This window comes from Lonchura striata, chromosome 24 (assembly GCF_046129695.1).
Source record: "Lonchura striata isolate bLonStr1 chromosome 24, bLonStr1.mat, whole genome shotgun sequence".
Lineage (NCBI taxonomy): Eukaryota > Metazoa > Chordata > Aves > Passeriformes > Estrildidae > Lonchura > Lonchura striata.
Window position 1 is genome coordinate 6,518,585 of NC_134626.1, and position 22,025 is coordinate 6,540,609.

Here is a 22,025-nt window from a genome sequence, read left to right on the forward strand (position 1 = left end):
CGCGTGTCCATCTGTCCCTGCAGCCATCTCTGTGTCCATCTGTCCCTGCAGCCATCTCTGTGTCCATCTGTCCCGGCTGGAGGTGCCCCTGTCCGTGCGTGTCTCCATTCCCTCCCTGCCCTGGGGAGCAGGGGGAGTGTCCAGCTGGATGCTCAGACAGGGGCAGATTTTGGGGGTCCTGCAGCCCCCAGCCCCAGCAGGAGGGGACAAGGCTGGAGCCAGCGCGTCCCCTGGGATAGGGACAGACAGGGATAAGGATGGACAAACAGCCCCCCCTCCCAGTGCAGGCCTGGGGGTCCCTTCTGGGTGGGTCAGGACAGGCTCCCCTGCCTCACCTCCATCCAGCAGCACCTTTTTTCCTGTTTTTACCCCCAAACAGAGGCATCTCCCCTGCCTCCACACCCCTCCCTCGGTGGGGGTCAGCCTGTGAGTGTCTTCTTGGGCTTTACCCCAAAAATGCGTATCTGCTGTTCTGGGTGGGGCTGAAAACCTTAAACCACCGTTTTTATCCTTTTTCATCTCTTTTACCACGTCCCACTCTCAGCAGTGACTGGAGTCTTTCAGTCCCCCCCAGTGCGCTCCAGCTCTGCAGGAACCCCAAAACATCTCCTGGGCGGGAAGCCCTCCCCGAACACCAACCCTTACAAAATATTGCATTTTATTCCATCTCTTTCCTTCCAGAAATACACTTTTTACACCATTTCCGAGCTGTCTCTTAAATAAAGGCTGGGCGGGGCGGGGTCACTCGGGGGGCGGCGGCGGCCCCTCGGCCGGGGGCGCCGGGGCAGCGGCCGGCGGCGGCTCGGGGCCGTCGCGGGGTCGGAAGAGGAGCTCCCCGGCGGGGATGACCTGCTCGGCCGGCCAGCCCGAGGCGCCGTACGGCTGGTAGAAATCGGGCTCCGCCTGGAACATGACGAGCGCCTGGGCCGTGTGGATGCGCACGTGCTGCGCCAGGCTGCTGGCGTCCAGGAACTTCTCCCCGCAGGAGTCGCAGGCGTAAAGGATCTGCGTGTTGGGGTCTGCCGGGGGAGAGAGAAACACGGGTGAGGCGCTGGGGTGGTGCCATGGGGTAGGAAACACATTGGTAGAAAATTCTGTAAATCTACATTCAAATTCTACAGGAGGGGAGCTGCCAGCCCGTGCTGGTACTCCCGGAGGTGCTGGGGTGGTGGGATGGGAGGAGCCAGCCCGGTATTCCCGGTATTCCCAGTCTCACCTGCCTCCTGCACCTGCTTCACCGCTTTGGTGATCTCGGCTTTAAGTGCTTCAGTCTCATCCGCCGTCACCGCAGCCGCCACGGGCACCACTGTGGGAACAGGGGGGGACAGGGACATCAGGGGACAGGGACATCAGGGGGACCTGGCTGGGCAGGAATTTCCCCCTGACCGTGGATCCTGCCCAGTGCCGAGGCTGGGAGCAGCTCCAGTGGGATCTGAGGCTGCCCAGACCTGGGTGCTGCACCCTTGGGTAAATCTCCAGCCCAGACCTGGGTGCTGCACCCTTGGGTAAATCTCCAGCCTTTGGAGGCTCCAGGACCTCCAAGCTGCACCTCATGGAAAAGCCCCAAACTGCCCCCCAACAAATGAATCTCCTTTTTGGGGTGACTCTCAGGCCCCTCAAACTGCACCCTGTGGATAAACCTCCCTTTCAGGACCACCCCAAGGCACCCAAGCTGCTCCCTAGGGATGTTTCCCCTCTGGAGGAGCTCCAGGGATCCCCTAGGCTGCCCCTCACAGAAACATCTAATTTTCGGGGTGTGTCCTGGAATCCCAAGCTACTTCCTGGAGATTCACTCCCCTTTTAGGGTGGCTCCTGGGACCTCTAAGTTGCACCCCAATAAATCAACCTCACTTTTGGGACAGTTCCAGGCCCCTCCAGCTGCTTTTGGGCTGACTCACGGAACACCCAAGCTCCTCTCCAGGGATAAAATCTCCCTTTTGGGATGGCATCTGGAACCTCCAAGCTGCACCCATGGGTACATTTCCCTTTTGGGATGCCTCCTGAGTCCCCTAAGAGGAACCCCCAGAAATGAACCTCCCTCTGGGGACAACTCTGGGACAAGCCAGTTGCTCCCTATGGATAAGGTTTGATTTCAGGACAATTCCAAGATCTCCCAGCTACCCCACACTGCTAACCTTCCCTTCTGGACGGCTCCCAAGCTGCCCCCCATGGATGAACTCCCTTTGGGGGGTTCCCCAGCTCACCCGTGAGCTGCGTGACAGCGGTGGCAGCCAGCGCCTCGGTGGCCAATGTCACCATGTCATCGGACGCCACCGTGACGATGTTGACCTCGTCGCCCTCCTCGGGCTCCAGGATTTTGATGCCAGCCTTGCCCTGGTGCACGGTCTTCACGTGGGAGCGCAGGTTGTCCACGCGGTTGAATCCGCGCCCGCACTTGTCACACAGGAACGGCTTCTCCCCTGGGAGAGGACAGGGAACGGGGTGTGAGTGAGGGGGAATGCCTGGGGCAGCGCAGGGCCCCGGGAGGTACCCACCCGTGTGGATGATGATGTGCTTGGACAGGTCGCCCACGTTGACGAAGGCTTTGTTGCAGACGGTGCATTTGTGGGGCCGGATGTTGTCGTGGTGACGGATGTGGTTGGCCAGCTGGCTCGACTGGACGAACCTTGGGGAACGAGGCCACGGTCACCACAACCCATGGTACCACCCTGGCACCTCCACCCTCCCTCCAGAGAGCAGCACCTGGCTGCAGAGGGCGAGTGGAGGTGCCCCCTGATACTCCACCACCACCAAAGTGCCCCTCCCAGCATTCCCAAGGGGAATCCTCACCTCTTCCCACAGCGCTCGCACACGTAGGGCTTCTCCCCGGTGTGCTGGCGCACGTGGGCGATGAGGGAGCTCGCCTGGGTGAAGGCTTTCCCGCAGATCAAGCACTGGCACGGCTTCTCTCCTGGGGAAGCACAGGAGCAGGTGGGTGGGGAGCACGAGGGGGAGGAGAGCCTCGGGGAGGCAGGAGCGTATCCGTACCCGTGTGGATGCGGACGTGGCGCTGCAGCGCGCCGGGGTCGGCGAACTGGCGCTGGCAGTGCACGCACACGTATGGCTTCTCCCCGCTGTGGATCCGCAGGTGCCGCTTCAGGTTACCTGGGAGCAGGGCAGGCTGAAGGACATCGGATCCTCCTCCCCTTTTCCTCCTTCCCCCAGCCCCAGAAGCTCCCTCGGGAAAGCCTGGACTGTGCAGGGATCAAGGGAAGTTGGCTGCACCATGCCTGGGATCAGGCAATACCGTGGAAGTGGAGACAGCCAGGACAAGCACCCAGTGTTTGAGGGGATCAAAAGACTCCATTGGGATCATCCCAACCCACAAGCTGAGAGAAGATAGGAGGAGACATCCCTATCTCCAGCATTTGGATGAAGATTCCAGGAATTAATTCTTTTCCAGGATGAAGATTCTCTTTTCCATGAGGAAAACCAGGAATTCATGCAGCACAGCCATGGCACCGTAAAGCTGGGATGAAATCCTTCCTCTGGCTCTGATCCAGCCTCAGAATACTCCCTGCTCCCCACAGACCATCTAAGTCCTGTCACCCAGCCCTCAGCCCCCCTCCTCCCTGTTACCTGACGTGGTGAACTGCTTCCCGCACTCCCGACACTTCAGGGGCCCATCTGCAATGTGGATCTTCAGGTGAGCCTTCAAATTCCCCACCTGGGGATGGAGAACAGGATGGAGAAAGCCCCAAACCACCTCGTCTCCCTTCAGAGCAACCCAAATCCCCATGGAACCCTTTCGGAGTGGCCTCTGGGACCTCCAAGCTTCACCTCATGGATAAACCACTCTTTCCAAGCTCCAAGACCCCCAAACTGCATCCCATGGATAATCCACCCTTTCAGGACTGCTCTGGGACCCACAGCTACACCTCCATGGATACACCACCGTCCCAGGACCATTCTGGGAGCCCTGAACTGCATCCCATGGATAATCCACTATTTCAGGACCACTCTGGGCCCACAGCTACACCTCCATGGACACACCACCATCCCAGGACCATTCTGGGAGCCCTGAACTGCATCCCATGCATAATCCACCCTTTCAGGACCGCTCTAGAACCCCCAGCTACACCTCATGGACACACCACCATCCCAGGACAGCTGTGGGAGCCCCAAACTGCATCCCATGCATAATCCACCCTTTCAGGACTGCTCTGGGCCCACAGCTACACCTCCATGGACACACCACCATCCCAGGACCATTCTGGGAGCCCTGAACTGCATCCCATGGATAATTCACCCTTTCAGGACCGCTCTAGAACCCCCAGCTACACCTCATGGACACACCACCATCCCAGGACAGCTCTGGGAGCCCCAAACTGCATCCCATGGATAATCCACCCTTTCAGGACTGCTCTGGGACCCACAGCTACACCTCATGGACACACCACCATCCCAGGACCATTCTGAGAGCCCCAAACTGCATCCCATGGATAATCCACTATTTCAGGACCACTCTGGGACCCACAGCTACACCTCATGGACACACCACCATCCCAGGACCATTCTGGGAGCCCTGAACTGCATCCCATGGATAATCCACCCTTTCAGGACTGCTCTGGGACCCACAGCTACACCTCCATGGATACACCACCATCCCAGGACCATTCTGAGAGCCCCAAACTGCATCCCATGGATAATCCACTATTTCAGGACCACTCTGGGACCCACAGCTACACCTCATGGACACACCACCATCCCAGGACCATTCTGGGAGCCCTGAACTGCATCCCATGCATAATCCACCCTTTCAGGACCACTCTGGGACCCCCAGCTACACCTCATGGACACACCACCATCCCAGGACAGCTCTGGGAGCCCTGAACTGCATCCCACGGACAAATCTCCCTTCCAGGACCACCCTGGCCCAGCTTCCCCATCACACCTGGTTGAACTTCTTGTCGCAGTGGGGACACTTGTGCTCCTTGTCGGTGTCGTGCGTCTCCAGGTGGCGCATCTTGGAGGTGGGGTCGGAGAAGGAGCGCCCGCAGTAGTCGCACTGGTAGGGCTTCTCCCCGCTGTGCACCAGCTGGTGCCGCTTCAGGTTGCCCGAGGTGGTGAAGAGCTTGCCGCAGTCCTCGCAGCGGTAGCGGGCCTCGCCCGTGTGCCGCTTCTTGTGCAGGTTCAGCAGGCTGATGAGCCGGTAGCTCTTCCCGCACTCCTCGCAGCCGTACGGCTTCAGTGGGCTGGGACGAGGGGGAATGTTACACCCAGCACCGGGGTCTCGCTGCCCCAGCCCGAGGGCCAGCCCCAGCCAGATCCAGGAATCACGGAATGGATTGGGAGCTCATCTTGTTCCACCAGAGCCCACCCGCCACTAGGCCAGGTTGTTCCTAGCCCCATCCAACCCTGAACAGTTCCAGGGATGGGGAGTCCATGAAACAACACGAAAAGGGAAGAACGATTTGGACAATGCTCTCAGACACAGGATGGGATTCTGACAGTGTCTATGCAGGGCCAGGAGTACAACTCGATCCTTGTGGATCCCTTCCAACTCAGGATTATTCTGAGACTGTGGAAGAGGCATAAAGACAAATCTCCTCCAGGATACTCCAACACACCAGTGGATTTGCAAAGGATTCCACCATTCCCAGAAAATCAAACACTTTTCAGGTGTCTTTCCCTGGCTCCACCCATACCTGTGTGTCTTCTCGTGGGCCTTGCAGGCAGCTGGGTCGGAGAAGGCTTTGCTGCACTCCCTGCACGAGAAAGGCTTCTCCCCGGTGTGGATACGGATGTGCCGCTTGAAGTTCCCGGTGTGGGTGAACTCCTTCCCGCAGTCCTAGGGATGGAGGGACAGGCACTGTCACCCTGCTGTCCCCGAGGCACCCGGTGGCACCGGGAGCTGCTGCCCAGGAGCCCGGCCGGCCTCACCTCGCACTTGTGTGTGACGGAGCCGTAGGCCTTGGACTCGGTGCGGTCGCTGTAGGTGCCGGAGCGCAGCAGGCGCGGCTCCCCCGAGTTCTCCTGCCCGGAATCCGTGCTTCCCGACTCGTTATCCTCAGTGTTTTCCCCGTTCTCCAGCTGGGTGGGCTCTTCCTCGGGGATTTTACCCTCATCTTCCTCCTCCACTATCATCTCCCCCTCTTCCTCCTTCCTTTCCGGCTTCATCTCTGCAGGACGGTAGAAAATGGGGATGCTCAAATTTGGGAGTGACAGCAGAGGCACAAAACCCACCTGTATTTCCTAACCTAAGGATACTGGGATTAGGCATCCCTTGTCCCCAGGGAAATCACAGAAACATCAGAGTTGGAAGGGAAGTGAAAGCTCATCCATCATCACCTTTGCTTGGAATCACTTTGCATTTGCAGGTGATTAGCCCTGAATTCCCAAAGCCTGTGCAGGCAGAGGAGAATTTTCCAACTCTCCTCACTATGCTCCATGAAAACCACTCTGTGCCTCACAAAACTCCCACAATTAACCCCACAGATAACGAGGGTTCAAGCCCTGCCCAGCTTTGTCCCAGCCCCGCTCACCAACGCACCTCCTGTCCCGGCAGTGTCCGTGAGGCTGTCGCTGCCCACCGCGCTCTCCGAGGGCTGCGGGAGCCCGGGAACGTCGGCCTTGGGATCCTCCTGGATGGCAGCGCCTGTCCCTGTGAGCGCCCGAGTGTCAGGACAGGGTGTGCTGGGGGTGACAGCAGGGCCCAGGCTGTCACCTCTCGCTGGCTCACCTTCCTGGCCAGCCGGCTGCTCCGCAGGCGCCTCGGGCTGCGCCACAGCCTCTGGCTTCTCCTCCTTCCCCTCGGTGTCAGGAGCAGCTGCTTTGGCTTTGTCAGGCTCCCCCAGAGCTTCTGCCACCACCGATGGCTTGTCATCAGCCGCCACTTTGTCAGCTCCTGCGAGGGAACAGGCAAAACCATCCAGCTGCTGCTGCTGCCAGCAGGATTCCCAAATCCCACAAAATTCACAGAAGTAGCAATTTTTCAACTGCTGGTGCTGCCCAAGAGGATCAAACCCTACCCAGGCACACCAGATGCACCTGGGGACTGGGTTTGCAAGGTGACCAAGGAGCCTAAGTGGATAAATTTTGGACTGCATGAAGCACAAGTGGGTAAATCTTGACTTTGCCAGGATGAGGGGAAGCCAGGAGGGTACATACCAATCTGCTGCTGGTTCACCCCAGGGGGATTTTCTGGGGGCACAGAGAGAGATTTGAGTGCGTTGCAAGCGCTGACGATCTCCTGCATCTGCAGGAAACCTGCCACAGCCAGCACATCCTCCACATTCTCAGGGCTCAGGCTCAGCTTAGCTGTGTACATGAACTCCAGAACCTGGCCCAGGCCTGCAGGGGAGGTGACACAACCAGAAATGAGCCCTCACCCCTCACTTTTTCATTCTGAAATGCTCAAAATAACAAGCTGAAGAGCCTCCCTCACAGCCCGAGCAGGGAGCTGTGTTGTTTAAGGAGCTAGGAATAATCCTGGATAAAAACCCCAGGCCTACCAGCGGCGTTGCTGATGTCCAGGTGCACCACGTCCTTCTGGTCCACGAAGAGCATGCGGAAGTAGTCGCTGCAGGCGGCCAGCACGGCCTTGTGGGCCTTGAAGTCGATGCCGTCCACCACGAAGGTGCAGTCGCAGAGCAGCCCCAGCTGCCGCTGCTGGTTCAGCTGCTCCAGCACCTGCTGGCTGTGCTGCGGGAAATCCATGGCTGTGGGAGGCAAAAAACACCACAGGGCTGGGGGTGAGGTGTGTGGTGAAACCACCCGAAGGGGTTGTGGAGGAGGAGAGATCACAAAACACAACCTGACTGCCCTCGTGGTTAAAATACAGCCTGAAAAGGTGAATTTCAGCTCCTCTCCTGGCTAAACCCAACCCCAAACCCTCGGCTAGAACAGCCACGACTCCAGCACTGGGCTAGGAGGAGTTGATGGAACAGCCACGATGGTTTCAGCAACCATGACAATATTCAGAACACAGCTACTGCTCCTCAGCTGGTCCAAGCAGCAAGTAGGAACCTTGTCACCTCTGCAGACACAGGTGCCATCATCCCTCCTCTGTGTCACAGCTCCTGCCAAGGCCACAGCACAGAAGTGTTCATCCAAACCTTCCAGCCCCTGCTCTTCCAGCTGCTCATGTCACGATACTGAGGAATTTTTATATTTTATTATGTGTTTGGAGAGAGTTCTCCACGCCTGGAGCACAGCTCTGCCTAAGGAATGCTGCAAATTGCTGGAAACATGGCAAAACCCCAATCTTCCAGCAGGTCCTTGTCAGCAAAGTGCCACACTGTGGATTTTCTCCTGAGCTGCATCCGTAGGCTGAATGAAGGTTTTCACTTGGCTTTGTCTTCCAACAATGATTCCGGTGCTGAAGGGAATTGGGAATTGTTTCAAGGGATTGGCAAGGAGGGAGCAGAAAGGAAGCAGTGACTATCCAGTTATTGTTCATGCAGGAAGTCTCCAAAGCTCTGGACACTGGAGCAGGAAGGTTACAGCTGGGGAAACACTCCAGGATTCCATGCTCGGTGTCTCTGAAAGTTTCCAGCCCATGGAAGTTGTTTTTCCACTTCATCACCTCTTAAATCAGGAGTTTCCAGCCAGGAACAAGCGAGAGGTTTGGATCCACAACACCAGGCACTTCCAGCTCCGGTTCCTTCCGTGATCAGTGGTCAGAGGGAGCCTCCTCCTGTCAGCTGAGGGTGCCAGCAACACTCGGGGAAGGATCTTCCTCCCCTGGATTCCTTCCATGGGCATTCCCAGTGTGGGTGAGAGGCCAGGACCTCTCTGTCAGCATCGGATCATGCACAGAGAGAGGAAGTCTGTTCCACTCCATTTTGTTGTTGCAATGAACTCCCTGCCCTGGCTTTCCCCCAGCTCACCAACCTCTCCCAGCCTGTCCCAAAATACATCCCTGACAGCCAGAAAAAACAGTACTTGGGTGAAGACACTGCACAGCATGGCCCAGTGTGGTTTGCAAAGCTCTGGAGAAAAGGGGAAGCATTTTCCCTGTAGGGTAAACAAGGCTGTGCTCCCTGCTCGGAGAGCTCTCTGCGCAGCAGGACCTGAGGAATCCTGACAGTTCCATGCACTAAAAGGGTATTTTGGGGAATTTGTGGGAGGCACTTTGCATCTGAGTGATGATTGTTAACGTTCCAGGATTGGACTTGTCTCAGCTTTGCTCCCCAGCTTTGAGAAGGAAGTAAAAATCCAGGGAACTCAACTCCTCCCCAAAAAAACTTCCTATTTTCTTCAGTGTACCCTGTAATGTCTCGTTCCAGCTCCCTTGGAAGCGCAGCAGGGAGAGGCTTGGATGAGCTCTCTATACCCATGCCCAGCCAGTGTCACCCTTACCCACTACAACCCCTGACTCTGAGGTTTGACAATCCCAAACACCTGGAGCCAACCCCCAGGAGTGGTGCCCGAGCTCACCCCTGTGCTGTGGGGAGCACAGATACCTGGAGGATCGAGGGCCAGAGGGTTCTGTCTCTCCTCCAGAAATTTTCCAAGTGCTCAGGTCAGTCTCTACGCAGCCATCCTGGGAAAAAATGGGATGGAAAAACTCAATTTTAAACCTCCAGTCTTGGGTGCTGAAGGTGCAAAATCCCCGATGCAGAACTGGGCATCCTCTGGATTTCCCCTCAGGGGACACGATTCCCCTCCCGGACGAGGCTGTTGAGTCTCTCATTATCCAATTAATCATGCAGAAGTTCATTATGAGCCCACCCACATCCTCCACACAGATAAATACAGCAGCTGCAGTCCCAGGGAGCTTCCCACGCGAGCTCTGCTAAGCGCTCTCGCTAATTAGCCACATTACCTCTCCCCTTCCCTGCCATGAGAACCTATTAAAAACCCCCAAACCTCCCTAAATTGGGAAAAAACAGTGAGTTAAACACTGCCTTTCCAGGCTGTCAGCACCCAGCCATCCATGCTGGGAAGATGAAAGGGAAGAGGGGGTTTGTTTCCTGCCCACCGTCAGCTCCTGCCTCGTGCCTCAGCTCGGGGAACGGCGCGGCCCCAACCCTCGCTGCCTCTGCCCACAGGGCTCTGTCCTCATTTCCAGGAACGGATCCTGCAAGGGTTTTCATGAAAAAAACAAAGTTTGGAGCTGATCTGAGCAGAGCAGCTCCACATAGTAATAATAATAATAATAATAATATGGATCATGGAATAGGGAAGGGCTGCAGAGCTTGTGGTTGGAAGCGGAAAGCGAGCTGTGAGAAGGGAAATGAGCACAAAAAGGAAAAAAATGTGGTGAAAAGGAAATAAAGTGAGAAACACGTGAGAAGAGGGACATCCTGACACCGCACAGGGAACAGGCATCCTGAGGATGCCTTGGCTATTTGGATTTCAGGCTTTTGGATGTGCTGGTGCTCCTCTGGAACCCCAGAACACTTGAACATCACTTGAGCCTGAGATCTGCCCTGAAACCCCTCCTGTGTCTGCAGCACCCAGGGATGGCCAACCCTTGTCTCCTTGGGGAAAAATACCCTTTGGAATACTGGCTGAGGGCTGGAATCTCGGGAGAAGCCCCTGATGCAGAAACAAAACTAAGGAAACGCGGCTGGTGCAGGAAATGTGCCACCCGTGCCGGCCCGCAGAGGGCAGGGACAGCCAGGAGGGGCTGTCACCTCGCCAGAACAAGGCAAAATACCATTTTCCTTGCGGTTTTCCCTGTCCCTGAGGTGCAGGGGAGCTGGCTCGGGGTTGTGACCCCCATTCCCCAGCAGCGGGAGGATCTTTGGGTGGCCCGAGGTGGCCCCAAGCCCGGGGGACACACGGCCTCGCCCATGGCCTGGCCCGAGTCCCCTCAGGGCCGGGGTGGCAGGGACAGGGACAGCCGGGCAGGGGCTGCGAACGGGAGCCGCTCAGGGCGGCCCCCCGCTCCCCTCACGACAACCACGAGCCCCCATTCCCCTCACGACAACCACGAGCCCCCATTCCCCTCACGACAACCACCGACCCCCATTCCCCTCACGACAGCCACCGACCCCCATTCCCCTCACGACAACCACCGACCCCCATTCCCCTCACAACCACGAGCCCCCATTCCCCTCACGACAACCACGAGCCCCCATTCCCCTCACGACAACCACCGACCCCCATTCCCCTCACGACAACCAGGACCCCGCTCCCCTCACAGCAGCCCCGACCATATCCAGCAGCCCCTCGTTCCTACCGCCACAACTCCCCGTCCCCCCCAGGACAGCCAGCAGCCCCCCGTTTCCCAGGGCCCGCCAGCGGGACCACCCCTCCCGCAGCGTGCCCTCAAAGACCCGGGGGCCGCGCAAAGAACCGGGGTGACCCCCAAAGCGGCTCCGCTACCCCACAGGCAGCGAGCCAGGCCGCGGCCTCCTCCCCTCCCAGCGCTCGTGTCCTACTCAGCGCTCTCCCCAGCCCCTCCAGCGCTCTCCCGGGGCCCCCACGCCGCACCTGCCATGCCGGGCCCGGCGGGGCCTCACCCGCGGCCCGCGGCCCTCACCGTGACACCGACCAGACAAAGGGCGCCGCCATCTTGGCGCCGGGCGGAAGCGGCGTCGCCCCGGCCCGCCCAGCGGCGGCGGCGCCACTGCGCGTGCGCGGCGCGGCCGGTCACCTTCCCGCCCCTTCCTGCCGCAGCGGCGCCGCCATGGCAGCGGGGGGGCGGCGCTGGGAGAGCGGGGGGAGACATGGGGGGCACGGGGGGGCCGTGAGGGACCCAGAGGGGCCGTGAGGGACTGAGGGAGACATGAGGGGTCGAGGGGAGCCATGAGGGGCACAGAGGGGCCGTGAGGGACTGAGGGAGACATGAGGGGCACGGAGGGGCCGTGAGGGACCCAGAGGGGCCGTGAGGGACCGGGGGGAGCCATGGGGGGCACAGAGGGACTGAGGGAGACATGAGGGGCACGGAGGGGCCGTGAGGGACCGGGGGGAGCCATGGGGGGCCATGAGGGACTGAGGGAGACATGAGGGGCACGGAGGGGCGACATGAGGAACCCAAAGGGGCCGTGATGGACCCAAAGGGGAGCCATGAGCCACCCAGGGGAGACATGAGGGACCCAGAGGGCCATGAGGGGTCGAGGGGAGCCGTGAGGGGCACAGAGGGGCCATGAGGGACACTGAGGGGCTGAGAGGAGCTATGAGGGGGACAGAGGAGCCATGAGTGACCCAGGGGAGACATGAGGGGCACTGAGGGGCCATGAGAGACTGAGGGGCCATGAGGGACCAGGGGGAACTGTGAGGGGCACAGAGGGGCCATGAGGGACAGAAAGGATCCATGAGGAGTTGAGGGGAACCATGGGGACCCTAGAGGAGCCATGAGGGGCCATGAGGGACAGAAAGGATCCATGAGGGGTCGAGGGGAGCCATGGGGACCCCAGAGGAGCCATGAGGGGCCCAGAGGGACAGAAAGGATCCATGAGGAGTTGAGGGGAGCCATGGGGACCCCAGAGGAGCCATGAGGGGCCCAGAGGGGCCATGAGAAGCTGAGGGGAGCCGTGAGGGGCTGACAGGAGCCATGAGAGACCAAGGGGAGCCGTGAGGGGCCATGAGGGGGCCACAAGGAGCCATGAGCGCAGCGGTGAGGCTCGAAGGTCCCGGTGCCGGCACCGCCGCTGCGTTCATCGCTAGCCATGTTCCCAATCACCACATCATCCCTGCTTAAACCACCCCGAGCTGTCCCAGTGCCTGACCACCCACTCCGTGGAAATTCTCCGTATATCTAACATAAACCGCCCTTGCCACGACTTGATGCTGTTCCTCTTTTCCTGTCACTTGTTCTCTTGGCTCCATCCTGTGAGGGAGAAGGTTCCCAGTTGTTGGAAATAATACAACTTTCCTAACTAATTTTTAATTAGTTCTTTTAGTTAATTGCAAGCAGCACCCACTTTCGGCCACTACTAGTTAAGTTTCTACACAGACTCTTGTTACTCAAATCATTAATCACCAAAACCTTCAGTTTGTTAAAAGTAGCCCTAACAAGATTCTATAAAGCCAAAGGCATTTGAAGATTGAACATTTGGGATCCTAAATTTATGGCCCTTCAAGGACATTGGAGTAGCCAAAAAATGGAGAGGAGATTAAGGCCTGGAAAGCTGGAGATTTCAAGAAGATAAAAGGACTATAGAAATCAATAACCAGCAGAGGACAGTATGTTAATTAATGAGGAGAATTATGTCTTAGAACCGATAAACATTAATTTATTTGTTTGCTGACAATGTATAAATAAGTGGAAAAGTTTTGTATCTGCTACAGGACTACCTTTGATCCCCTTGTCCAGAGATGTGTTAAACTTTTGATAAAGAGTTTAACACGTCTCAAAATCCTGTTTTTTTCCCCCCAGCTTTCCTGCCATGAACGAGCTGCTGTCGGGTGTGTTTGGGGCCAGGCTGATCCCTCTGCTCGTCCCCGCTGTCCCACAGCGATTCGGGCAGAAATCGAGTGTTTTTTCCCAATTTTCTTCCTCCTTCCTCCGCACCTCCCCGGGCCGGGGCCGCTAGATGGCAACCGGTGACCGGCGCTGGGTGCCGGGGTGGCTCTGGGGACTGATAGTAAAAGGGTTTTAAAATCACGGGGATTTAGGGTTAAAAGGAAAATTAAGCTTAGTAGGTCCTGAAAAGATAAATAAATACCCTAAGTACATGAAGACTTTGTACCTTGCTAGAACTGCACCTGTGTAGCTAGTACATGACAAATGATATAATTGTTAGATGTGATGGTTGTTTAGTAATTAAATATAATTACTGTTTGATCGTAAGAACTGTGGTCAGGGACCTAAGAAAGATCACGAGAAACTCATGTCAATGTATACAACAGAACAATATAAGTTTAATAATGAATATGTAAGTTGTATAACTATAGAATATAAAATACGTTCAGCTCGAAAGCCGCGTCGGAGTCAGATTCGGGTGTGCACCCCTGATTCGCAGAGCTCTCAATAAAGCACTGCAGGGAATCACACCCCGCGATTTTGTGTGCTCCTGACCGCTGACACCGCGGCCGGGACCCGGCGGCCGCCGCCCCCCGGGCCCCCCGAGCCGCACAGCCGCAGCCCGGGCTCCGAGCCCTTTTTCCCGCAGGGATTGCCCGGCGGAGGCCGCGCCTGGGCCGCTGCCAGGCTGCGGAGCCATAAACAGGCGCTGCTGTTGTGGGTACACACACAGCCCGGCCCTTCCTCCCCCCAAAACACAGCCCTTGGGTTCGCCTCCTCATCCCCGGCTCCTCGGGGCATCCCCAGGGCGGTGGGCGCAGGTGGGCGAGGGGAGGAGGAGGAGGGCTTGGTGCCCTTCCAGGTGGGTCGGCAGCCGGACAGCTGAGGGAATGGCTCTGAAATAGAGCTTCGGGGAAGAAATGAGTCACCCCGGGCTGGAAATAAACGGGGCAGCGGGCGCCCGAGCGGCTCCTGGTGCGGGTTTTTGTCGGGATGGGGGAATATCCCTCACCGAGGCACCCCCCGGGTCTGAACCCACACCCCTTTTGGAGGGCAAAGCGTCAGGGAAACGTCAAAAAACGGAGAAGGCGGCAGTCAGGCGTTCTCAATAATTTATCCCAAGCTCTATATACAAAGACAAGCTCTGGCGGAGGGTTGGGAAGGGAACCTGGCTCCCAGCAGGACTCTTGGCACGCTGGATCTCCCCCCTCAATGCACGCCAGCTAAAAATCACCGGAGCTGGGACTCCCCTCCGGTGTGTGACGGATGCGTTCAGCACAGGTCTGACCCCACTCTGGAGGGAGCCTTCCCATTCCCTACCCCACATCCCACCCCTCCTCCCCAAATCACCCATTTAATTAGCGAGGGAGGGAAAGGAGAGGGGGGAAAGGAGCCCCCCGAGCCCTCAGATCTTGATCTCAGTCCGGAAGGTTTGCTGGACGTGCTCGGAGTGCTTGGCCGGCCGGCGCTGAGCCCGGATGGTCAACGTCCCGTTGTCCCCCAGCGAGGACGACACGGACGTGGGGTCCACATCTTCGGGCAGCTGGCACTTGTGGGTGAAGGTGTTCATGACGGTGCCATCCGTGGCCAGCTGGGAGAAAAAAATGGGTGCAAAGAGGCGATTTTGGGGTGCAAGTGGGACGGGGAATCATTATTCCCTGTGATCACCATTAATTAATGAATTAAACCCCAGTGGGTTTGTGGCTGCAGCTGTTCGGGAATTGGGTGGGAGCTGGGCACACCCAGTGAGGATTTTGGGGGTCCTCGCTTTGGGGGTGAGCAGGGAAGGGAGGGAGCACCCACCTTCTCAGCGTGCACCTCGATCTGGTTGTTGGAGGTGGTGACGATGATGTCCTCGGGCGCGAAGTCGCTGACATCCACCGTGAACTGGTAGGTGTTCCCCAGGGTCTTCACCACGCCCGTGTTACCGGGGCGAGCTGCTGGCCAGGGTTTGGGGGGTCACAGCCGCGGCTTGCCGAGGATCCCCCCCCAAATACCTCCCGGGTGCGCCCCGAACTCACCTGGGAACCCCAGGGTCTCCCCGTGGGGCCGGACAAAGCTCCCAAAAAGCTCCATGGTGCCGGCGGGCGAGGATTTCCCCGTCACCCACCGCTTGCTCCCACCTGCGAGCCCCGGCTCCCGCCGGGGGAACAGCGGAGCCCCCTTCCTCGTTCTCCTCCCGGCGAAGGCGACGCCGGATCGGTTATTTCGGGATATTTCGGCTTGACGAGCTTTTTAAAGCCTCGTTAAGGCTCCCGGCCGCCTGCCAGACCTCTCGTAAAACCGGCTAAATTTAGGTCTTGCGCCGGCGACGGTGGAAATTTTTCCCCTCTCCGTTCCCCCCCCCCACAGCTCAACGCCATGGAATGCGATGCCTATTATTAAGGAATAATCATGACAATGAATTAAAATACTTATTAAATCGTCCCCGCCGCGGGATGTGCGCTGGGAGCTGGAGGGTGGCGGAGGGGGGAGGAAACCCGGCTCGCTCCGGCCCGAGCGGGTCCGTCGGATTCGTCAAGGTCGTTTTTAATGAGCTCGTTTGCAAACTCAGTCGGGCAGCGGAGGCCGAGGCGGGAGGACGGGCCAGGGGGTGCTACAAAAAAAGGGGGTGCGGTCCCCTAAAAGGTCCCCGGGATGGAGCGCCCCGTCCCCGGGGGGCTGCGGGGGGAGAAGGAAGAGGAGGAGGAGGAGGAGAGGGTGCTGGTGTCGGAGCACAGCTGGAGACCCTGCCCCACTGCCAGGAGAAGGGTCCGAGGTGAGACCCCCACCCAAAAAGGGGGATTCTGGAGGCGGGGGTTTTTGGGGGGGGGTCAGCACCTTGTTTCCCCCCTCGCAGGGTGCTTGGAGTGGGTGAGGCGGCAGCTGTTCCGCGTCGGGGAGGATTGGTACTTCCTCTTCATCCTGGGCGTGCTCATGGCCACCATCAGCTTCACCATGGACATCATCACCACCAGGATCCACGCGGGTAAACGAGGGGTGCCCGGGGGGCTCCACCGGCGTTTGGGGGCTCACCGAGGATACAGGGCGGGTCTCTCGGGGTGCAAAAGGGGGTGCTGGGGGGTGCATTCCCTGCCTGACACCTCTCCTCCAGCCCACACGTGGCTGTACCGAGAGATCGGGGACATCGGGGTGCTCAAGTACCTCTCGTGGACTCTGTTCCCCACGGCACTGGCCGCGTTCTCCACCGGCTTCTCCCAGAGCATCACCCCGCACTCCGGAGGTGAGCCAGCTACCCCGACCACCCTGGCTCCCTAAAATGCCCCCTCGGTAATGAGGGATCCCTAAAATTTGGATCCTGCCTCTCCTCCAGGCTCCGGCATCCCGGAGCTGAAGACCATCCTGATGGGCGTGGTGCTGGAGGACTACCTGGCCATCCAGAACTTCGGAGCCAAGGTGGTGGGGCTGACCTGCACCCTGACGTGCGGCAGCACCGTTTTCCTTGGGAAAGTGGTGAGGGATCCCCTTCTGAACCCCAAAATGCCCGGCGGTTCCAGCTGGTGCCGGGGTGGGGGGGTCGCTCAGCGCTGTGTCCCCCCAGGGTCCCTATGTCCACCTCTCTGCCATGGCCGCAGCTTATCTGGGGAAGATGAGGACCACGGTCACGAGGGAATATGAGGTGGGGGTGCCACCGCTCAAAAAAATGAACGGAGGGATTTGATTTTACCCCCAAAAAGTTGGAGATAAAGTCAAATCCCTAACCCCCCCCGACCTTACAGAACAAGTTCAAGCAGCACGAGATGCTGGTGGCAGCTCAAGCCGTCGGGGTGGCCACAGTCTTTGGAGCACCCATCAGCGGTGAGGACCCCCCTAACCCCCCCCTGGGCACCCCCAAACCTCGCCCTGATCCCTTCCCCCGTGTTTCCAGGGGTGCTTTTCAGCATCGAGGTGATGTCCCCCCACTTTGCCGTGCGGGATTACTGGCGCGGCTTCTTCGCCGCCAGCTGCGGCGCCTTCATGTTTCGGCTCCTGGCCGTGTTCAACAGCGAGCAAGGCAAGGCAGGGCGGGCAGGACGTGCTCCCTCTTCCTCTCGTGACATTTTTGGGGTGCTCACCCCCAAACCCACACCCTCATTCCTGTCCCATTGCAGAAACCATTGCCGCTGTTTTTAAGAGTGACCTCAAGATTGATTTTCCCTTCGACCTCCTGGAGACCTTCTTTTTTCTGATTTTGGGGTACGGAGGGTCTGGTTTTGGGGTGCTGTCTGTGCTCTGCCCGTGCCCTGCCTGTTCCCTACCTGCCCTCTCCTCACAGGACCATCTGTGGGATCGTGGCCTGTGCTTATCTCTTCTGCCAGCGCTGGATGATGGTGGCCATCAAGAGGAACTGGTTGACGGCCAAGCTCTTGGCCACCGAGTCTGTACTGGGCGTCCGTCCATCTGTCTGTCTGCACCCTGTGTGTCTGTGCCGTGCAGGCTCTGTGTGTCCCTGTGTCCTTCCCATCCACCCTGGGTGTCCCTGTGTCCCCCTCCACCCCCTGTCCACCCACTCTCGGTGTCTGTATGTCCACCCTGTGCGCTCTGGCCGTCCATGCATCCACTCCATACACCCTCCACATGCACCCCGTGCACCCCGAGTGTCCCTGTGTCCCCTCCCTGCACCCCAAGTGTCCCAAATGCCCCCCATGCACCCCGCTCACCCCACCCCATCCACACTGGGTGCATGGGTGTGTCCACGCTGTGCATCCGTATGTCCCCCCCCACTGACCCTGGGTGCTCTGATGTCCCCCCATTAACCCCATCCACCCCGGCTGTCCCTGGGTCCCCCTGTCCGTCTGTCCGTCCCCGCGTGCCCAGCCCCCGTGTCCCCCTGCAGCAAACCCGTGTACACGGTGCTGGTGGTGCTGCTCCTCGCCTCCATCACCTTCCCGCCTGGGCTGGGGCAGTTCATGGCCTCCAGGGTGAGTGGGGACACCTGGGGCTCCCTGGGGACCCCAAAACCTCGCAGCGGGGGAGGCTCAGGGTGCCCATTTGTCCGTCTGTCCAGCTCACCATGAAGGAACATCTCATCTCCCTCTTTGACAACCGCACGTGGGGCTTGCTGGCCGCCAACGCCTCGGGGGTGGCCAAGCCTGGGGGCCTCTGGCAGGAGTGGGACCATCCCTCTGCCACCATCTACGGCACCTTGGCCTTCTTCCTGCTCATGAAGGTAACCATGGCCCCCCCAGTCTCTGGGTGTGCCCCCCAACACGGTGTCCCCATGGGGTGACCCCCTGTGTCCCCCCAGTTCTGGATGCTGATCCTGGCCACCACCCTGCCCCTGCCAGCTGGGTACTTCATGCCCATCTTCATCTATGGTGAGTCGGGGGCTGGGGGGACGTGGGGGGGACAGCCAGTGCGAGGGGGGGACATGGGGGGGACAGCCAGGCCAGGGGGGGGTGCAGGGGGTTCATTCAGCCTTTGGAGTGGGACACTGGGGTGTATCCAGCCCTGGAGGGGGGTACATCCAGTCTGGGGGTACAGGGGAGGTATCTGGCTGCAGGAGGGTGGTCATCCCTACCTCCACCATTTTTGGGGGAGGCTTCTGGGACCTCCCCACCTTCCCTTCTCCCCCAATTTCAGGAGCAGCCATCGGGCGCCTCACAGGGGAGGTGGTGGCCCTGCTCTTCCCACGGGGGCTCCATTCAGATGGACCCCCACGGCCCATTCTTCCCGCTGGCTACGCCCTGGCTGGTGAGTCTGGGGGTTGGGGAACACCCCCACGGGCAGGGGGACACCCATGGGTCACCCCCAGCCCCTGACCCCCCCCTTCCCTGGCAGGCGCTGCGGCATTCGCGGGCTCGGTGACCCACGCGGTGTCCACGGCCCTGCTGGTGTGTGAGGCCACCGGGCACCTGGGCCACCTCCTGCCCACCGTGCTGGCCGTGCTGGTGGCCAACGCCATCAGCCAGAAGAACCAACCGTCCTTCTACGACGCCGGCATCATCGTCAAGAAGCTGCCCTACCTGCCCCCCATCCGCAGCCGGCACATCGCGTAAGCCCCCGCCCCAAAGCCCCACGTTTTGGGGGCGTTCTCCAGGAAACGATGGAAATTTGGGGCGTTTTGTGCTCGCCAGCTCCTACAGAGTGACGGTGGAGGAGTTCATGGAGCGCCAGGTGGTGGCCTTGGCCAAGGGGGACGGTTTCCAGGAGGTGCTGGTGGCCTTGGACGCCTCTGCTGATGCCGAGTACCCCGTGGTGGAGAGCACAGGTGGGATGTGGGACCTGGGGGTCACTGTCACCATGGGGGGTGGCCAGTCCCTGGGCCTGTGGTGGCCCTTCTGTGTCTGCTCATGCTGTCCCTATGGTGTCCCCCCAGTGCCCACTTGATATTCCCACGCTGTCTCCATGCCTTGCCCACTCTGTCCCTGTCGGGTGTTCCTGCAGTGTCCCCAAACTGCTCCTGCAGTGTCCCCAAACTGCTCCTGCAGTGTCCTTTGTCATTCCCAGGCTGTCCTGTTTCCATTGGTGCCCACATGTTGTGCCCTCCGTATTGCCATGGTGCCACCTCAGTATCCCCATACTGTCCCCATGGTGTCCCCATACTGTGCCAGTGCTGTCCCCATCCCCTTTGGTGTCCCCATGCTGTTCCCCCAATATTCCTGTTCTGTCTCCATGGTGTCCCTGTGGGATGTCCCCTCGATATTCCCATCCTGTCCCCATGGGATGTCTTCTCAGTGTCCCCAGTACCTCCCCGTTATTCCCATTCTGTTCCCTTGGTGTCCCCCTGCTATTCCCACACCGTCCCCATTCTGTCCCCTCCCTCCAGGGTCCCCCACCCTGGTGGGCACCGTCAGCAGGTCCCAGCTGGTCACCTTCCTCCAGAGCCACGAGCACCCTCAGGCCCCACGAGGGGAGAAGGTAAACAGGGTGGGGGACACCCTACCACACCCAAAAAGCTGCTTTTCCACCCCAAAATTAACATGTCACTTTGCACAAGCTGGCCACCGTGGGGACACTCGGGGACGACTGCACCATCGAGCCCATCATGCTCCAGTTCTCCCCGTGGACCTCCCTGCACCAGGTTTGGGGGGGTGAAAGTGTCCTGGGAGCCCCCCAGGTCTGTGTCACACTGAGGGGACACGGTGCAGGTGGCTTTGGCCCCACGTGTCCCTGTTGTCCCCTTCCCAGGCCTACCACCTCTTCCAGCTGCTGAAGCTGCAGCGAGTCTTTGTCACCCGCTCCGGGGAGCTGGTGGGAGCCGTGAGCAGGGCAGAGGTGAAAAGGGGAAAAAAGAAAGGAAAAAGGGGAAAAAAGAAAGGAAAAAGGGGAAAAAAGAAGGGAAAATGGGGGGCAAAAAGAAGGGAAAAAAAAGGGGGGAAAAAGAAGGGGAAAAGGGGGGAAAAAGAAGGGGAAAAGGGGGGAAAAAGAAGGGGAAAAGGGGGGAAAAAGAAGGGGAAAAGGAGGGAAAAAGAAGGGGAAAAAGAAGGGGAAAAAGAAGGGGAAAAAGAAGGGGAAAAAGAAGGGGAAAAGGGGGGAAAAAGAAGGGGAAAAGGGGGGAAAAAGAAGGGGAAAAGGGGGGAAAAAGAAGGGGAAAAGGGGGGAAAAAGAAGGGGAAAAGGGGGAAGAAAGAAAGGGAAGAGAAAGGGAAAAGAAAGGAAAGAGGGGGAAAGAAAGAGGGGAAAAGGAAAAAGGGGCAAATGGTGTTGGAAAAGGGAAAAGGGGGGCAATGGGGGGAGAAGTGAAAGTGGGGGAGAGCCCCTGTCCCACCCCCTCTGTCCCCTTCCAGCTGCGCAGAGCCATCGAGGACCTCGCCAACCCCAAGTGACGACGTTTTGGGACCACAGGGGACCCTCCCCACTGAATCCCCCCGGAAAAGAGGGGGAGTCCTGACCCCCCAGCTGGTGTCGGGGGGCTGGGCTGGGGGCGCCGGTTCTCCTGCAGAGGGTGTTGTGCATTAAACACACCGAGCGTGTTGTGCATTAAACACACCGAGCGTGTTGTGCATTAAACACACCGAGCCATCGGTGCTTCCTCCCCCCCTCCTCTTTCTCCAGCCCCCCCGATTTCTTTTGGGGGGCGCTCACCCCCTCCCAAACCCAACAGCAACGCTTAAAACCGCCCAAATCACCCCAAAACTGCCCAGGACATGCAGTGAAGTGCCCCAGTCTCTGCGACACCCCCCTGTGCCCCTCCTGCTAAAATTATCAGCACATAATTATCCTCATGTTAATTACTGCAATTAATCGGGGGTGGGTGTTTAGTGACCCTGAAATCCGGGGGGAGTGGGGGGCTGAGTCCCCCCGGCCCTTTGCTCCCCCAGACTGGGGCGCAGCAGGTTTGGGCGGCGCGCCGGGCGCTAACCAAGCCTTAATTAAGCCTGGGGGGTTAATTAGGTGCGGCGGGGCAGGTTGGGCAGGGCGGGCATGCCCGGGCCCGGCGCAGGACGGGTGAAGTGGGGTCAGCGCCAGGGAGACACCCCAAAAAAGGGGCAGGAGCTGGGCTGGGAGCGGGGCTGGGCTGCAGCACCCATGGGAGCAGCGGGGGCAGCAGGGGAGGGTCCGCAGCCCCCCGAGCGCGGTGGGGATGGGTGAGCAGCGGGCAGCACCCCCAGCCCTGCCCGTCACCCCAAAAACCCCCGCTGTCGCCGTGCCTCAGTTTCCCCAGCCCGGGCTGTCCCCCGCCGGGTCCCGCTGGGCTTTGAGCCGCGATCGAGGCCGGCACCCGCAGGGCAAAACAACCCCAA

The 22,025-nt window shown here is 59.2% G+C and overlaps 3 protein-coding genes across 4 annotated transcripts; 1 reads left to right on the top strand and 2 right to left on the bottom strand.

The window, feature by feature from the left end:
* Positions 1-641: 641 nt before the first annotated feature.
* Positions 642-11,504, bottom strand: ZBTB17 (zinc finger and BTB domain containing 17). Of its 2 annotated transcripts, none has more exons than XM_021537884.2 (17): positions 11,386-11,504; positions 9,926-10,024; positions 9,408-9,487; positions 7,455-7,661; positions 7,111-7,293; positions 6,683-6,847; positions 6,494-6,604; positions 5,884-6,122; positions 5,649-5,791; positions 4,895-5,195; positions 3,580-3,667; positions 2,989-3,105; positions 2,791-2,911; positions 2,496-2,626; positions 2,205-2,420; positions 1,217-1,306; positions 642-1,019 (listed from the first exon to the last, which is right to left on the bottom strand). In XM_021537884.2, exons 4-17 carry the CDS (start codon positions 7,657-7,659, stop codon positions 742-744), a joined length of 2,388 nt encoding a protein of 795 aa, XP_021393559.1. In that variant the 5' UTR covers positions 7,660-7,661; positions 9,408-9,487; positions 9,926-10,024; positions 11,386-11,504; the 3' UTR covers positions 642-741. The 2 variants fall into 2 exon arrangements, with proteins under 2 accessions (XP_021393559.1, XP_021393558.1); XM_021537883.2 differs by having other exon boundaries at positions 9,382-9,487.
* A 2,954-nt stretch (positions 11,505-14,458) lies between these two features.
* HSPB7 (heat shock protein family B (small) member 7) lies at positions 14,459-15,663 on the bottom strand. The gene is made up of 3 exons (XM_021537818.3): positions 15,382-15,663; positions 15,164-15,297; positions 14,459-14,951 (listed from the first exon to the last, which is right to left on the bottom strand). The coding sequence occupies exons 1-3, from the start codon at positions 15,434-15,436 to the stop codon at positions 14,766-14,768; spliced, it is 375 nt and encodes a 124-aa protein (XP_021393493.1). The 5' UTR covers positions 15,437-15,663; the 3' UTR covers positions 14,459-14,765.
* A 334-nt stretch (positions 15,664-15,997) lies between these two features.
* On the top strand, positions 15,998-21,305 carry CLCNKA (chloride voltage-gated channel Ka). Its single transcript, XM_077788228.1, has 19 exons — positions 15,998-16,118; positions 16,200-16,328; positions 16,455-16,583; positions 16,674-16,813; positions 16,902-16,979; positions 17,080-17,158; positions 17,229-17,354; positions 17,452-17,536; positions 17,616-17,717; positions 18,177-18,261; positions 18,348-18,509; positions 18,588-18,657; positions 18,923-19,033; positions 19,121-19,334; positions 19,417-19,550; positions 20,109-20,200; positions 20,280-20,363; positions 20,471-20,557; positions 21,069-21,305. Exons 1-19 carry the CDS (start codon positions 15,998-16,000, stop codon positions 21,105-21,107), a joined length of 2,067 nt encoding a protein of 688 aa, XP_077644354.1. The 3' UTR covers positions 21,108-21,305.
* Positions 21,306-22,025: the final 720 nt, after the last annotated feature.

Coding starts and splice junctions, on each gene's coding strand:
- CLCNKA (XM_077788228.1), top strand. CDS start 15,998: ATGGAGCGCCCCGTCCCCGGGGGGCTGCGGGGGGAGAAGGAAGAGGAG. Junction 16,119..16,199: donor TGCCAGGAGAAGGGTCCGAG/GTGAGACCCCCA, acceptor CCCCCCTCGCAG/GGTGCTTGGAGTGGGTGAGG. Junction 19,034..19,120: donor CGCTGGCTACGCCCTGGCTG/GTGAGTCTGGGG, acceptor CTTCCCTGGCAG/GCGCTGCGGCATTCGCGGGC.
- HSPB7 (XM_021537818.3), bottom strand. CDS start 15,436: ATGGAGCTTTTTGGGAGCTTTGTCCGGCCCCACGGGGAGACCCTGGGG. Junction 15,298..15,381: donor GGAGACCCTGGGGTTCCCAG/GTGAGTTCGGGG, acceptor CCTGGCCAGCAG/CTCGCCCCGGTAACACGGGC. Junction 14,952..15,163: donor TCGAGGTGCACGCTGAGAAG/GTGGGTGCTCCC, acceptor TTTTTCTCCCAG/CTGGCCACGGATGGCACCGT.
- ZBTB17 (XM_021537884.2), bottom strand. CDS start 7,659: ATGGATTTCCCGCAGCACAGCCAGCAGGTGCTGGAGCAGCTGAACCAG. Junction 3,668..4,894: donor GCGACAAGAAGTTCAACCAG/GTGTGATGGGGA, acceptor CTCCATCCCCAG/GTGGGGAATTTGAAGGCTCA. Junction 1,307..2,204: donor CGCTGTCACGCAGCTCACGG/GTGAGCTGGGGA, acceptor CTGTTCCCACAG/TGGTGCCCGTGGCGGCTGCG.